Source organism: Panthera uncia, chromosome A2 (assembly GCF_023721935.1).
Source record: "Panthera uncia isolate 11264 chromosome A2, Puncia_PCG_1.0, whole genome shotgun sequence".
NCBI classification, from domain to species: domain Eukaryota; kingdom Metazoa; phylum Chordata; class Mammalia; order Carnivora; family Felidae; genus Panthera; species Panthera uncia.
In genome coordinates, this window is record NC_064816.1 from 6,245,810 (window position 1) to 6,263,138 (window position 17,329).

The 17,329-nt window shown below is 44.0% G+C and overlaps 2 protein-coding genes across 2 annotated transcripts in view; both read right to left on the bottom strand.

The window, feature by feature from the left end:
• EIF3G (eukaryotic translation initiation factor 3 subunit G) overlaps positions 1-17,329 on the bottom strand; it is a 767,140-nt gene that overhangs the window by 35,194 nt on the left and 714,617 nt on the right. The window lies entirely within an intron of this gene.
• On the bottom strand, positions 762-1,749 carry LOC125930578 (olfactory receptor 24-like). Its single transcript, XM_049642457.1, has one exon. It carries the CDS (start codon positions 1,747-1,749, stop codon positions 799-801), a length of 951 nt encoding a protein of 316 aa, XP_049498414.1. The 3' UTR covers positions 762-798.

Genomic DNA, 17,329 nt, shown 5'->3' on the forward strand with positions numbered 1-17,329 from the left:
CTTTTATCTAGGTCATGCCATCTTGTTTCTCCAGAAGATAGAATAGGAGTGAAGTGGGGGGGGGGGGGCATGATTCATTCACATGCTCCCTGACTTTGGTCCCTGGAAGTCAATTAACTGCCTGGTTCTCTGGAAAAAGCAAAACTCTTGAGGTGGTCCCAAAGTCCTTGATCTGTGACCCAAGTCATTCACCATAACTGGATATTTCACTTTCACTTTCTCTTGCTCTCTCGTCTTTTCACATACTGTTTTTTTTTTTTTCCTGATACTCTTTCTCCTCATATTTGCCTGAAAAACATCATCTTATCCTTTGAGGTGAAGGATCATCTCTTTTAGGAAACCTTCCCTGATCCCCCCTTCCAGACTCTGTTGGGTTTTCCTACTCTGCCCTATCCTTGCCCTCATGTGCATATTTCGTTCTATTATAGTTAGTGGCCAGTGTCATCTCCCACATGCAGCTATAAACTCCACACAATAGGAATCTTGTGTCTCCTCACCACTCCCTGGCTAGCACCTATATCAAGTTCAGAATATGAACTCAATAAATATTTGTGGAAAGCTAACTGGATTTTGAATCAGGACAAATCCAATCTGGTAGGGCTAGACTGATCTTGACACATCCTTACTTGTCCCAGTAATTGAGAACATAGTAACAGGGCCATCTTGAGATTTCCTTCGAAACTTCTACAACTCAAACTCCAAAGTGGCTGTTTTCCCAAACTGTGCAATTCTATGCTTGTGCCCAAGACCCTAGATGTTGAGATCCTACTTCCTGGAAGTTTCCAGGTGTCCTTGTGGTCAGGAAGATGAAGTGATCTTTCTGTTGACAAGCTTCCTCAGGGCCCCCTTCAGATCTCTGTTCCTCAAGCTATAGATAAAGGGGTTCAGCATGGGGGTGACTGTAGTGTACATCACAGCAGAGGCTTTCTCCTTCACAGCTGTGCGGACAGAGGAGGGACACAGATAGACCCCAATGGTGGTCCCATAAAGGAGAGCAACCACAGAGAGGTGGGAGCTGCAGGTGGAAAAGGCTTTCTTCCTGCCTCCTGCAGAAGGGACTTTCATGATGGCCACAATGATGCGAGCATAGGAGGCCAGGATGCAGATAAAAGGTGTGGCTATCACCAGCCCAGCCACAATGAGCACAAAGATCTTGTTCACAGACGTGTCAGTGCAAGAAAGCCTGAGAAGGGGAGTGAGGTCACAGAAGTAGTGAGGTAGCTCATTGTTCCCACAGAAAACCAGACGAGCCATCAGGAGAATATGAGTGAGGGATATAAAGTAGGAAAACACCCATGGGCTACCGGCCAGCAGGCCACAGAGGCGTGGGCTCATGATGGTGGTATAGTGTAAGGGGTGACATATAGCCACAAACCTGTCATAAGCCATCACGGCAATCAGGACACTGTCAACGATGCCAAAGAAATGGAAAAAGTACATCTGGGTCAGGCAGCAGGCATAGGAGATTGACTTGCTCCTGATTTGGATGTTCACCAGCATCTTGGGGACTGTGTTGGTGGCCAGGCAGAAATCAACCAAAGATAGGTTAGCTAAGAAGAAGTACATGGGGGTGTGGAGGTGGGAGTCTGAGCTGATTGCCAGGATGATTGAAAGGTTTCCCATGGCCATGACCACATACATGCAGAGGAACAGAGCGAAGAGGAGGGTCTCCTGCTCTGGAGTTTCTGAAAGCCCCAGGAGGATGAATTCGAATGCACTGGTTTGGTTCCTTGGTTCCATGGGTATCATTCCTCTGAAAGTATTGAAAGGGGGAAGTTACATGAATGCCATGGAGATGAGTCCAGAAGTTTAGATGAGCTTATAACCAATTGCTTATCTGTGTTATTTACAATACTAGCTTATACATATTTTGCACCTTGAACAATTGATACATTGCAACAACACAGGTTTGAAGACTCAGTTCAAAGGACCTTGACTGGGGTATTGCCACTTCAGATACATATTGGGAGAGGACAGCACGCATGGGTTTTTGCTGAAAGAATTACTCAAGAATATGTGTCAGGCTAAAATAAATCGAATCCACAGAGTAAGTGATGTCCAAGAAGCAATGGTTTACTAAGAAATTGGTATATGTGTAGGAAAAATTTAAACAAAACACTGAGTCTATAAAGTAATAATTGTAAAATGTGCATAATCAAGGTGAATTAAAATATTAAGCAACAATAACAGAATACAATAGAGGTAATTAGAATGAAAAATTACAATGTTCTTGTATTGCTTTGCAGGAGAATAGAAATATCGAGTATTTTGGACCTTCTTTGTCAAACACATATGATAAAAGATTTTATGAAACCACTAAAATAAAGAACATAGAGTATGTAACTTCTAACTTGGTATGAAGTTAACTTCTAACTTGGTATGATGGATACATCGGAAATAAATAAATTTTCATCATACCACCTGGAACAGGAAAGGTGTTTTGAAGTTTATTTATATTGTCTCACAAGAGTAGATACTTAAACTTTAATAAATTTTGTTAAAATGTCAGTAGTCTAAAATTGATCATTGTGATCTTACTTACACCATGGAAATCACCAAATGCTATCAGAGTGTGACAGTTGGCCCATTATAAAGTCGGAAGGAACTCATTCCACAAGACTGCCCTCATTCTGACACTAACTGCATGTTTAGGGGCTCCCTAACAACCCACATTTTCATAATTCACTAGAAAGACACACAGCTGTTATATTCATGGTTACAATTATTATCCTCCCAGTTAGAGTTTATTACAGCTGCCAATCGTATTCTAATAACTTTGTATGGTGACAGATGGTAACTGTATTATTGTGGTAAGCACTGAATAATGTATAGAATTGTTGAATCACTATGTTGTACACTTGAAATCAACGTACCATGGCATGTCAACTATCCTTCAATTAAAAAGTAGTTTGTTACAGCTAAAGGGTGCAGATTAAAATCAACCAATAAAAGCAGCACACAGGGCAGAGCCCAGTAAAATACCAAATATTGAGCCTCCGTTGTCAACTATCACCAGAGTCAAGACGGCATCGTCTTTAATACACACAGAATATTGCCAATCAGGGAAGCTCTCCTTAACTTCAGTGTTTGGAATTTTTACGGAGACTCCATCACGTGGGAACAAATGACTGTCCTCGTCCCTCATATCAGTCTCTAAGCTCCAGTCCTCTGAAGATTGGCTGATACCATGTGACCCGAATCCCCTCCTGAAATCGTGTTATTACTACCTATTGTGGCCATTTCCTCCCTAAGACTATCTGGTAGGGCCAATCCCCACCTCAAATCACTACAAATGTGACTCAAGATCTCCAGACAAACTAAGACTCTCTTACAAGGCATGACATTCAAAGGGCTTAGAGAATACATCCCAGAAATTTTTTGAGCAGGGATAAATTCTTTATCACACAGGCAGACACTGCTGTCCTTGGCTAAGGCTGTCTTACAGCAAAATGATGATATGCCTAACATTTCTTGCCATCAGTATGGATAGGGATAAATTTGAAGAAATAACTAATCCACCCTATAAAGCCATTACATCCATTGTTGTATTTTTGTCGCTTGATCTACCTCTATTTATACATTATGATAAGCTTGTGAATTATTTAGCGTAGAAAGTAATTGATGATTACTAAAATCGGCTCTTCCTCAGACCATTTTCCATTAGTATTCATAATGAGGGGGATTTTAACTCAATTTCCCAATATGTGAAGCCATCAATATCAGTATTATATTCTTACTAACAGTGTTAATGTTATAATATATTGCAGGATATTAGAAGATACAAACTGAAAAATACAAGTCAAAGACACTGGGAACATTACCAGAGTTGCACTCAGTCACTAACAATGAGTCCAGTCCGTTCTCATATCATATGACCAAAATGTCATCCAGAGCAATGCCATTCAGACTGGCAGCCTTCCATCTGACTTGGTCAGGTTCCAAAAGGAGTGGTGGCCTCAGCATCTTCTATAACTGAGCTAAGAAACAATATCATCCTTTGCTCAGAGCCTGCGTCAAGGCACCAGTAGAATATTGGGTTTCCCTAACTGCCTAGTCTATGTATCCCTCTACCCTCAATAACTGTTCCTCCTTTTTTCCCATTTATCACTTCCTTTCGCCCAACCTTGCACACCTTTGTTCTGTAAGTCTGCTGGTCCACATGGTGGGCAGAAATATTCGACCTAGTTCTACCCCCTCAGTCTGCCCCCACTTGTATGGAATGAAGTTTTACGGGTATAGAGCTAGTGGCTGTCTCGACTACCCCAATTTTCCTAGATGGGATGAAGGCAAAAATCTAAGTTGTCAGGCTCTTGGGAATTCTGACATAAAGATTTAGAAGTAGAGTTAGAGTTCCTTGATGAGGGATTCTCCTCATACCCAGCATGCACAGAGTAGCACCAGTCCTGGGACCATTGCATCAAGCAGGAAAAATAAAGTTGATGTAAGGAAGATGCATAGCCACAACACTATCCTGCCCCGAACTTACTGACCCAGATCCCCTAGATAAGTGCAGGGGTTTATCTGGTGAAGGTATTCCTGGGCACCCTCAGGTTCAGTGTGGTATCACACTTGTAAAGGTATGTAAGCCAACACATCATGACTTTATATCTCTCCTGTTTTAGACAACACTGTTTCAAATGTTCACTGCAATGCTCCACCAAACTACTACTCTGAGGATGAAAGTGTGCTCCTTGATCGGATGTGACTAAGTGGTCCACAGTGATACAGTGTCTTCTGATTCAGCCCTTTCATAGTATCTTGAGCATTTTTATCTGCCACTGGGTATGAAAAGCCCAGTGCAGAGTAAGTGTCCTATCAACAGCCATCTGGAGCCTCAGTCACCAAATCCGTCTGATTCACCAGCTGTGTATGCAGACTTTCCTTTGTCCTATATTCAAACTTGGACCAGAGTCAGGATCTGCCCCAATATTGTCCTTCAACTACATTTTAGCTATTACAGGTAATAGTAACTAAGTGATTGCCTGGAAACTGGCTAATTTCTTGTTAGCTTATATTTCCTGATGCATTCAGTGAGCCAATCCTCAGGATTTAGATCCATCTTTTTTAAATTCTATGGATAACTTTTATCTCTAATAACTGATTACAGCACAGCTTCGGTTCCATACACAGGGTGACCCTGAGGTCATCCAAGAGTCAAAGTGGAAGGATGAATGTTTTTCAGTGAGTGGGTCATTCTAGTGAATTCCGCTCTGACACTGACTGTGGGGAATTGGCACACTACAAAATTAAAGAGAACACAGTCCACAAGATCATTCCCATGTCTGACACCAATTGCAAGTTTCAAGGGAGTCCCCAAGCCCCCTGCAGTTCATCAATTTGCTAGAAAGACTCAGAGATCTCACTGAAAGCTTTTATACTCGTGGTCATGGTCATTACAGCTAAAGGATATTTATTTTTGTCTTTGCGTGAGAGAGAGACAGAGCATGAGCGGGGAAGGGGTAGAGAGAGAGAGAGAGAGAGAGAGAGAGAGAGAGAGACGCAGAATCCAAAGCAGGCTCCAGGCTCTGAGCTGTCAGCACAGAGCCTGATGCCAGACCCACAACTGTGAGATCATGACCTGAGTCAAAGTCGAATACTTAACCGACTGAGCCACCCAGGCACCCCACAGCTAAAGGATATTTTTAAATCATCCCAGGTTGACTAAAATCAGCCAAGAAGCACAAAGGACCAAAATGGCAACACAGAAGACCCAGCCTTTCTGCCCCTCTGCAAAGATCAACAATTAGCCAGCTATTGAATAAAAACAAGCTCTGGGAGAACTCTAGAATCCACTCAAGGAGTTTTCGCAACTCAGTGGAACACAAAACCGGAGATCAATCACAGAAGAGAAGAAGAAAGACAGCATCTGTTTGCCTGCACTATCCTATCCCCCAAGTTAGCAGTGGTAAGCATCAAGAGGTACATTCCCAGCTGCAGAGAAATCCCCTTACCAGTAAAGAAGGAGTCAGGCGAGCAGCCAGCTTCTCCAGCCTTCTGGAGCACCGTGTAAAGGACTCGCTTCGGTTTTACCCTCCCCAAACCCTACAAAGCTGAAATGTATAGAGACAGCTGAAAACAAGGAAGAAAAGCAGCCCCACAGTATAAGTGACTACAATTCCCAGTGATCTGCTCTGCAGATTAAACTCAGCAGAGTTTACCCCTGAAGAAGGAATCAATGGTAAATAAGCACAGCTGCCAGGACTACCTGAAGATTTCACCAGCTTTCACCCCACAGGGATTTCCATTCATGGAAGCCAGCTGCCTGGGTCCCTCCCTGCCCGGGCAAGAACCCAGGAACCTCACCTGCAGTCAGCTCAGGCCTCTGCAGCCACACAAGTGCAAGATGCCAGACTAGACTCTCCTGCTGACCCTCACAACCATGTGTGTGCTTGGGACCAGCCACCCCAGCTGTGTACCTACAAGCTCTTGGCCTGCTACCCATTATTGGCCTCCGTGTATGCAGCCATGGGAAAGCACGCCAATAGCCAGGGCCTCCACAAGCTGCCAGCGAGTCCATAGCTGGCCTCAGCCCTTGCTGCTACCCTGCCCCCCCCCACTACATGTGTGTCTGCAACCAGCCCCTGCCATATATAGGCACCTGCCCCTGGTCCCCACAGCCAAGTGCGTGCACCTCACTGGCTCCAGCCACCCCTGCTGCCTGCTGAGTTCCCTAGCCGAAGGATCTGAAGGCACTGCTGAGGACCCCAAGAGCCCTTGCAGCCACTGTAGACCTCCCTGCAGCACTCACCAAGGACCACCCACCACACAGGTGTCAACGCTGTGGGTCCCAGCAGTCTGGGCTGAAAAGACATCACCACCTCCCTGTCCAAGCCACCACAAGCCCCTGCACTTAGCACCCCACACGGCTAGACCCCGGGTCACCGCATGCTCCAGCATACCCCCGCCCACAAGTGAAATTGTTCTCTTACTGAAGTCAGTCCATGAAGTCTGGAAGAAGTGTTTATTTCTTCAAAGGTTCAGACACCCATGCAAATCTATACTTCTCACTTTATTTACTACTGCCCTCCTAAAATTATGTTTTACAGCAGATTTGGGGGACAGTAGGTCAATCCCTTTATTAAAATCCCATCCTTCCCTGCTATTTCTGTCTCCATGCTTCTTCACATTTCAAATCATTTAATAAGTTCATAATATGTGCCAAGCACTAGGATAGATGCTTACATATATGACATATCATCCTAGTGACAAACCATGGGGAAGAGATTATGATCCCTTTCTACAGGTGTGATCATTGAGGCCCAAAGAGGAGAAAGGAGGCGTAGCTCCCACAGCTCCTAAAGGTGAGCTTCGCTCTGCTGTATGTCTTCCTGAGTCCAAAGCTCACAGCCTTTCCACTGAGGCACACTGTCCTTTTATATTCTTTCTTCCTGGAGTTCCCTGTCCCCCTGACCATGCTCCACCAGATTTCACTGCTACAGAGCCCCCTTGTCAAAGGTGGTTTCTTACTCTGTGTTTTGGCATCAGATCAGAGGCTATGCCACTCTGTGGCACTGACAACATCCTACCTCATGGTATCATAATTTGGCTAAAAGACTCAGGTATTTTTTTAACACAAAAGGAGCTAGTGAGTACCCTATAGATTAAATTACTAACTGAATCAATGTGCTCATCTCACATTCTTCTGTCCTGCACACCTAGGCTATCACCCACTTACTCTGTCCCTCCTTGTCTGTCCAAAGCTCTTGGGAAAGCTTTAAGTCTCAGGAACTGGGAGACTCATGTGCTCCCTTCATCTTCTTGGTTAGGCTCTACTCAAGTAGGCCTAAATCCTACCCTAGATGAATCCCCAGACTTGTTTCTAGGGCCTCTCAGCCTGAAAACATCAAGAAATCCAAGGGCTTCAAGGACTCAGTGGTGGGAATAATACAAATGTCTTAGAGGGAATGCCTCTGTTCTTCAAGGTGCTCAAGTGGGCTTGGAAAATCAGGTTCAGATACTAGGAACTGTGTTATAAATCACTGGTTTTGGAAAGAGATTGGTGGCATCACAGCTGCATGAGGTTGAGCTAGGTAGATAGGTGTGGTTATTGAATTCTGGGCTGGGAAATGAGTGAACTCAGCCACATAAAATCTCCCAGTGTTTCTGGAAACACAAAGGCTGCCACCTACTCTGCCAACATTCATCAAGGTTCTCTCTCTTGCTCTCTCTCCTTGTCCTCCAAACCCACTTACTGGGATATCTTTCCTCTTCTTGACATTATCACTGAGGCAAACTTGGCTCAGTTTCCTCCCTGGTGATGGTCAATGGAGATCCTGGTTCTGTTGCCCAAAGAGGACCAGATCCCGGAGACAAAGAGGATGCCTCACAGAGGCACAGGTAGGTATCCACCTGGCTCAAAGAAGACAAGCTAGGGTGGGGATGAATTGTAAGAACAGAGGGAATATTTACAATTTCTGGGCCAATGAGAAGTCAATTCCCAAGGCTCCTTGTTAGACAAACTGTCCCATTTCACGTCTGTTCCCTGAATACCTCAGTTTCCTGTGGGGGCTGGGATATGGAAGTAGGACGCCTGTATTGACTATTTCAGGTCTTTAGGAGGCAACTGGGTGCAAGTTGTAGGTTTACCAATGGCTCTTCAACCTCTCCTTGGGGATCTCTCCAAGGTCAAGGGCTTCCCCTAGAGGAGGTGACCACTCTTCTTTGAAGCCAGTGTTCCTCATCAGCTCAAGAACCAAGAAATACCTCCATACATTCACCCAGTGATGTCACACCAAGAAACAAAGACTACCTCCAGCCCCACTTACCCCCAAGAGGGCAGCTGTCTGTAAAGACACCGTGGCTGCCTTCCAGTTCTGCTAAGCGGGCAAGTGGAATCTCACCTGATGGACACACGCCAAGAGAGAGGCTGGCTGCATGGGTCTGCAGCCAGACCCTTGCTCTGAATATTGGTCCCAGGGTGGCATCTGTGGGAGTCTCTATCTTTGCATATTTAGGAATTCAGTTTTAGGAGGTCACTGCCAGAAATCTCAGGTCATATGTCCGCTCAATAAGCACCCACGGAACTGATTGATACATTAAGTGCCAGTTTTTAAAAACCTTTAATTATGGAAATCAGCCAACCATAGACAAAAGTAGAGAACGTAATACTAGGCTGAGTCATATGAAATTGCCAACATTCCACTATTTTTGACCAATAAAACTGGCTTTTTTACATGCTTGCTACTGGAGTTCTCAAGCAGGCAGTCTTACCTGGGTTGCCAGATGGACAGGGGTCCAGTGCTTAGATACATGGGGACCAACCTGGATTCACAGACTTGGGCTTAGGACCTGAGTCCATATGACTGGGCTTGGATCCTGGGTTCATGGAGACCAAACAGGCATCAGAGACTACTGAAGTGGCTTTGGTGTTTGGGTTTGTGGTACCTGGTCTGGAAGTCCAGGGGCCAACCTGGCACCAGGGAAGACCAGAGTTTGAGTCCATGGGAGCCAATCTGGAGCCTAAGGCCACAGGGATCAGCCAGGTGCTAGGGCCAGTTGGGAGTCTGGGGCTGATCTGGTCCTGGGGCAAGGTTGGAAGCTGAGTCTGTGGGTACCTACCTGGAATCTGGGGCCACAGAGGTCAGTCCATTGCCATAGTGTGTCAGGAGCCTGGGTCCATGGGAGCTGGTCTGGATTCTAGGTCCACAGGGGCAGGCCTGGTGTTGGGGCAAGCCAGGGACCTGGGGTCACACGATTCAGCTTGGCCATGGAGTGAGCCAGGAATCTGGGTCTATAATAGCTGACCTGGCACTAGTCTGGCCAGGAGCTTCAGTGCCTGGGAACCTGCCTAGAGCCTCGGTCTGCCAGAGTGCTGGGGTGCTCCAGGAATCTCGGCTTATGGAAACTGGTTCAGATTCTAGGTCCACAGGGGCTGGACTGGCACTGAGGTGGGCCAGGAGCCTGGATCCGTGAGAGTTACCCTGGTGCTGGTGTACATGGTGAAAGAGGGCGCTCACTTCTCTCTCCCTGCACCCCAGGAAGGTGTCTCTATCCATCTGTGCTGCCTGGTCTTGGGAGAGGGTTGCTGAGGCAATGTGAAACTGATTTTCCCCATCTACTTCAATGCATCTTCTCTTATTTCTGTGCTGTAATCCCTCACCTGAATCTTAGATCTCCTGAAGGTATTTTCCTGTGTGCTTCATCGTTTTGAAGGATGTTTCTGGGAACAGATGATCACCAGTGACCCTTATGCTGCATCTTGCTGACATCATTCTTCCCCCATGTGGACTTTTAAAGTGTGATGTAACCATGAATCTTGAAGCTGTTGTCAACGGTTGACTCTTCAAAACACCACCTGAAAATGCTGTAAAACAAGCTGCTGAGCTTATTAGATTTACCATAGCAAAGGAAAACACCACCTTGAGAGGATCTCAATACTGTCCGAGAGGGGTAAATCAAGGAAGGATCTTTGTAGGGTCTTAGGCTGGGTGGGTGATTTCAAGTTAGGGTCTTGTAAGGCAAGGGACTGGTTAGGATAGGGCAGTTTATAACACAGTAGTTTTGCATGACGGTCACAACACAGAGTGGAAGTGAATCTTACCGAGCCTAGTATTAGTCTTGATAAGTAAGTTATTTTAGTTGGTTCGTAGTCTTAACTTCAAGGGACTAAGTCATTTTTTGCATGCCTGCAGTATGCTGTTTCCAGTCGTATGTATTCTAACTGGATGTTACAGAAATCTGCTCTCAGATTTACCATCTGGTAATCACATTTGTAAATGAGGAGGTTCAACTCCCTTGCTGGGCATTTCTGTTTGACTTTCTTCCTTTGGGTCTGATTATAATATGACCACTCCTAAAGACTAGACCAGTAGAGAATTTTTTTTAATGTCTTCTGATATTTTTTAAATGATGTGATGTCAAATTTTTCTCCTTGACATTAGCTCACAAGTGGCCTCTGGTTGTGGTCTTTCTCTGTCCTCTTTCTTTCTTGGCCAGCTGTTCATGATGATCTTGGAGGGCAGTAGAGGACAGGTCCCTTCAGCTCTCAGCCACACAAATTAAAATGAGCCTTGATGTGAAACTCAGTGGGGAGGCTGTCTCCCACTACAGCTTATGGTTAGCCTGTGATCCTGTCGATTTGAGTCTTATTGCAAAATCTGTGAGAGAGATTCTCAACTTGGGCTGTGGTTTGGGATCCTTGGAGAATTTTAAAAATCTGACCTCTAGAGATTTTTAACATAATTGCTCTAGTAGGAGTCTCATGCACTGGAATTTTCAAAAGCACTATGAGAGGTTTGGAAAGTACAGCCAGGCCTGAGAGCTGAAGCCTGGAGCAACTGAGACAGAAAAGACATGCATGTATGCATGTGGATTAATGTAAAAAGGGGTGTCCTAGAGTGATTTCCTTTTTGATGAATGCAGACTGGCCCACATGGAGCCTGGAAATGGATAGATTATTCATACTTTCAACTATGGCTATGTCCTCTTTGAATGAACTAAGACTTTGATCAGACAAAGGCTTCCGATCTGATTCAGCGTGAATGCATTAAGCCTTGTCTCTTCTGTGTTTCCAAAAGGGAACTCAGGTTAAATCCCAGTAAGGCATATAGTTCTAGTTAATAGTATTGCTCTAAGGTCTGTTTCCTTGTTTGGGTAATTTACAAAGATTATGAAAGATTATGTCACCATCAAGGGGAGCTCTGGGAAATGTACACTGAAATGCTCTTGGTGCTGTTTTTGCAACTTTTATGTGAGTCGAAAAATAGTTCAAAATAAAAAGTGACAAAAAAGCATGAGCAGGATGGGAACTCTCCCTCTCATGAGATTAAAAAATCAAACAAAATTTTTGGTTTTATGGGAATTTACTATGGTTGACTGACTTGGTGTTTCTTATTGGCATTCAGAAAGGGGAAGTCGATTTGATCCTTCTTGCCCAGGGCTTTGATCTTATCTATCTATCTATAGAGGGGGAGAGAGAGAGAGAGAGAGAGAAATGGATATAGATAGATACAGATATAGGTATAATTTTCTTTTCCTTAGAAGAAAATGGTATCCCATTAGACACACAATTATGAGTCAGATTTTACTGTGGAGAATTGTGTACAAATACACAGAAGGAGTTTGTCTATTCTGTGCTGGGACAACACCTACTATGTGACTACAGGTGCACGAAGGCATGTGGAATGAGATGAGTAAGGGTGGGCACCCTCTGACGGTAAACTCTGGAACATGATCAGTACGTGGGTGACTCTTGCCTATTTACAAGGGGGAACTCCGGTCCCTGAGAGCCCCAGTTGATAAGAATTCTACACCTGGAATAGGAGTTTACCTGAGTGTCAGCCTTGGGTAGACATTATGACCTCAGTGGAGTGCCATATTGAAATTGTCAGCTAGGCCTCAGTAATGATGTTTCTATTATTTAAATATGAATGTCATTCCTGAATGTATATCTCCCTAGTAAATTAAGGTAGAAAGAAGCAAAGATAGTGGTTTTGAATCAGGATGATTTTGTGCTCCAGCAGATATCTGGCAATGTTTTGGTTGTCACAATTGAGAACAGTGCTCCTGCCATCTGGCAAGTAGAAGTCAGGGATGCTACTTAGCATCTGTTAACACACAAGGACAGCCCAGTAGTGTATGTGCATATAATGGATTATTACTACATAATAAAAAGGAATGGGGTTCTGGCACATGATACAATATGGATGAACCCTGAAACTTGAAATCAACCAAAGAAAAAATTTGGAAAGATAACATATGCTTGGAGACTAAAGAACATCCTACTAAAGAATGAATGGGCTAACCAAGAAATTAAAGAGCAAATTTAAAAATATGTGGAGGCCAATGAAAATGTTAACACCACAGCCCAAAACCTCTGGGGTGCAGCAAAGGTGGTCAAGAGAATAAAATAAAGAACCCAGAAATGGACCCACAAATGCATGGCCAACTAATCTTTGACAAAACAGGAAAGAATATCCAATGGAATAAAGACAGTCTCTTCAGCAAATGGTGCTGGGAAAACTGGACAGCGACATGCAGAAGAATGAACCTGGACCACTTTCTTACACCATACACAAAAATAAACTCAAAATGGATGAAAGACCTAAATGTAAGACAGGAAGCCATCAAAATCCTAGAGGAGAAAGCAGGCAAAAACCTCTTTGACCTTGGCCGCAGCAACTTCTTATTCAACACGTCTCCAGAGGCAAGGGAAACAAAAGTAAAAATGAACTATGAGGACCTCATCAAAATAAAAACTTCTGCACAGTGAAGGAAACAATCAGCAAAACTAAAAGGCAACCGATGGAATGGGAGAAGATATTTGCAAACGACATATCAGATAAAGGGTTATTATCCAAAATCTATAGAGAACTTCTCAAACTCAACACCTAAAAAAATGAATAATTCAGTGAAGAAATAGGCAAAAGACATGAAGAGACACTTCTCCAAAGAAGACATCGAGATGGCCAACCGACACATGAAAAAATACTCAACATGACTCATCATCAGGGAAATAGAAATCAAAACCACAATGAGATACCACCTCAAACCTGTCAGAATGGCTAAATTAACAACTCAGGAAACAACAGATGCTGGCGAGGATGCGGACAGAAAGGATTTCTTTTGCACTGGTGGTGGGAATGCAAACTGGTGCAACCACTCTGGAAAATAGTATGGGGTCTCCTCAAAAAATTAAAAATAGAACTACCCCACGACCCAGCCATTGCATTACTAGGTATTTATCCAAGGGATACAGGTATGTTGTTTCAAAGGGGCACATGCACCCCAATGTTTATAGCAGCACTATCAACAATAACCAAAGAATGGAAAGAGTCCAAATATCCATCGATGGATGAATGGATAAATAAGATGTGGTACACACACACACACACACACACACACACACACACAATGGAGTAGTACTCAGCAATCAAAAAGAATGATATCTTGCCAGTTCCAACTACGTGGATGGAACTAGAGTGTATTATGCTAAGTGAAATTAGTCAGTTAGAGAAAGACAAATATCATATGACTTCACTCATATGAAGACTTTAAGATACAACACAGATGAACATAAGGGAAAGGAAGCAAAAATAATATAAAAACAGGGAGGGGGACAAAACATAAAAGACTCTTAAATATAGAGAAGAAACAGAGGGTTGCTGCAGGAGTTGTGGGAGGGGGGGATGGTCTAACTGGGTAAGGGGCATTAAGGAATCTGCTCCGGAAATCATGGTTGCACCATATGCTAACTAACTTGGATGTAAATTAAACAATAAATAAGTTTAGAAAAAATAAAATGAAATGGGTTACAGGAAAAAAAAAACAATAAAAAAGCTTGCTCCTTTCAAAAAAAAAAAAGAAAGAAAAAAGAAGAAAATACATTAGCCACAAGCATTTCTGACACTTGCAACGGCATGACTCACGACATAAACATCTGCTCTGGAGATCAACACGATGCTCTGGGAAGAACCTTCATCAGTTTTGGTCAACGGCGTTGACACAGAGGTGACTGAGAGCCATGAAGCTCTGTGGGTTGGTGATGTTGGCAACATTTGCAATGGATTCTGCTACAGATTGCAGGAAGGATTTGAAGGGCGGCAGTTAATTTGTCAAATCCTTACTGTCAAATAGCATTAATTCAACAAAACTTGACCAAGCAATGTGTTTAAAATATTAATTTTGCATTAAGGGTACAGAATTCTGTACTTCTTTATTTTCTTTTAGACATGTTAAATTCACTAATTGAAGAAAAGTAAGTAATTATTAACAAGGAGCACCATTTTCACCTATTAAATTAAGGCTAAAATCTCACTCATTCTACCTAGAGTATGAATGAAACAACATATTATTGCTTTGCCAGTGACCTTGAGATTTCTAATAACTCTATTATAAAAGAAAAAAAGGATGAAATCTCACCATTTGCTATGACATGGGTGGAGCTGGAAAGTATAATGTTAAGTGAGAAAAGTCAGTCAGAGAAAGACAAATACCATATGATTTCACCCATATGTGGAATTTAAGAAACAAAACAAATGAGCAAAGGGACTAAAAAAGAGAGAGAGGCAAACCAAGAAACAGACTCTTAACTATAGAGAACAAACTGAGGGTTACTGGAGGGAGTTGGGGGGGAGGGATGGGTTAAATAGGTGATGGGCATTAAAGAGGGCACTTGTGATGAGCTTTTTCTTTTCTTTTTAAAAATTTTTTTTAATGTTTATTTATTTCTGAGAGACAGAGAGATAGAGCACGAGCAGGTGAGGAGCAGAGAGAGAGGGGACACAGAATCCAAAGCAGGCTCCAGGCTCTGAGCGATCAGCACAGAGCCTGACGTGGGGCTTGAACTTATGGACCACAAGATCATGACCCGAGCTGAAGTCGGATGCTCAACTGACTGAGCCACCCAGGCATCCCTTGATGAGCTTTTTCTTAGGTGTGCAGCTGGGATTCAAAACTTGAAGTCTTTTTTTCTTTTAATGTTTATTTATTTTTGAGAGAAAGAGACAAAGCATGAGGGGGAGAGGGATGGAGAGAGACACACACAGAATCTGAAGCAGGCTCCAGGCTCTGAGCTGTCAGCACAGAACCTGACACGGGGCTCGAACCCACGAACTGTGAGATCATAACCTGAGCTGAAGTCAGATGCTCAACCAACTGAGCCACCCAAAACTTGAAGTCTTAAAGGACCTGACACCACCCGGACCCACCCCCTCCTCTGGAGTAGAGCATCTCCATGCTGTGTCTGAAGTCCTTTATTCCTGAAAAACAGTCCCATGCCTGCACAGTGTGCGGAATCTATGGTGTAGCACGGCTAAAAGCAGCAAAGGTTATATTTTCTCTGGGTGTGCCTCTGTCCCCTGCTGATGAAAACACTTTTGTTGGCACCTGCAGGGTCTTTTGTCCTTGGGGAGGCAACATACCCTCTTCCAAAAGGAAGGGGAATGTTCTCTCTCAGTGTGCCCCAGAGATCCCTACATTATGCACTCTGGGACCAGCTCTCTCCTCCCCAGGAGGGCGTGCCACAGCTCTCCTCATGATAAAGTTGAGCACTTCCAAAACAGTGTTTGAACTCGAAACACTATTTGCCAAAACAAAAAACAAACAAACCCCTCAACACTCAGTACTTCTCTCTCCCCCCAGTCCGTGGTCCAGAGAGGTTTTCCTCTGGTGCGACCCTGATGCCATACTCTCTTAACCCTTCTCTCTTTCTTTCCATTTTGTCTCTCTACGAAAAGGACTCTGTCCCCTTCCTAGCACTGCCATTTTTCTCTCCCCCAATTCACATCCACTCACCTTGCACCTGTTACACTGTCTCCCTCCAGCTGTGGAGATCCTTCTGCCAGTCTGCAGATCAATTTTCTGGGTGCCCCAAATGATCTGACTCAATACAGCTGTGTTTGAGACTAGGAAAGCCCAGGGTTCCCCTAGTTCTCTGCCATCTTAACTCCTCTCCTAAATAAAAACTTAAAAAATTTTTTAAAAAATTTTTAAAACATTTATTCATTTTTGAGAGAGACAGAGCATGAGCAGGGGACAGGCAGAGAGAGAGGGAGACACAGAATTGGAAGCAGGCTCCAGGCTCTGAGCTGTCAGCACAGAGCACGACGCAGGGCTCGAACCCATGAACCGTGAGATCATGACCTGAGCCAAAGTTGACGCTTAACTGACTGAGACACCAAGTGCCCCCAAAAATGTTTATTTATTTTGAGAAAGAGAGAGAGAGAGAGAGAATGTGAGTGGGGTGGGGGCAAAGAGAGAGGGAGAAAGAGAATCCCAAACAGGATCTGCACTGTCAGCACAGAACCCCATGCAGGGCTCAATCTCACAAACTGTGAGGTCATTACCTGAGCCGAAGTCAAGAGTAGGACACTTAACCAACTGAACCGTACAGGTGCCCCAATAAAAACTTTTTTAATGATTTATTTACTTATTCATTTAAATGTTTGTTTATTTACTTATTTATTTATTTAGAGAGAGAACTAAATTTGGGGAGGGGCAGAGAAAGAGGGGACAGAGGATCTGAAGCAGGCTCTGTGCTGACAGCAGAGAGCCCAACATGGGGCTCGAACTCATGAACTGTGAGATCATGACCTGAGCTGAAGTCAGATGCCTAACTAACTGAGCCACCCAGGTGCCCCCAAAACTTTTTTTAAATTTTTTTTAATGTTTATTTATTTTTGAGACAGAGAGAGACAGAGCATGAATGGGGGAGGGTCAGAGAAAGAGGGAGACACAGAATCCGAAACAGGCTCCAGGCTCTGAGCACAGGCTCTGAGCCTCAGCACAGAGCCCGACGCGAGGCTCGAACCCACAGACCATGAGATCATGACCTGAGCCGAAGTCAGACGCTCAACTGACTGAGCCACCCAGGCGCCCCCCCCCCCCCCCC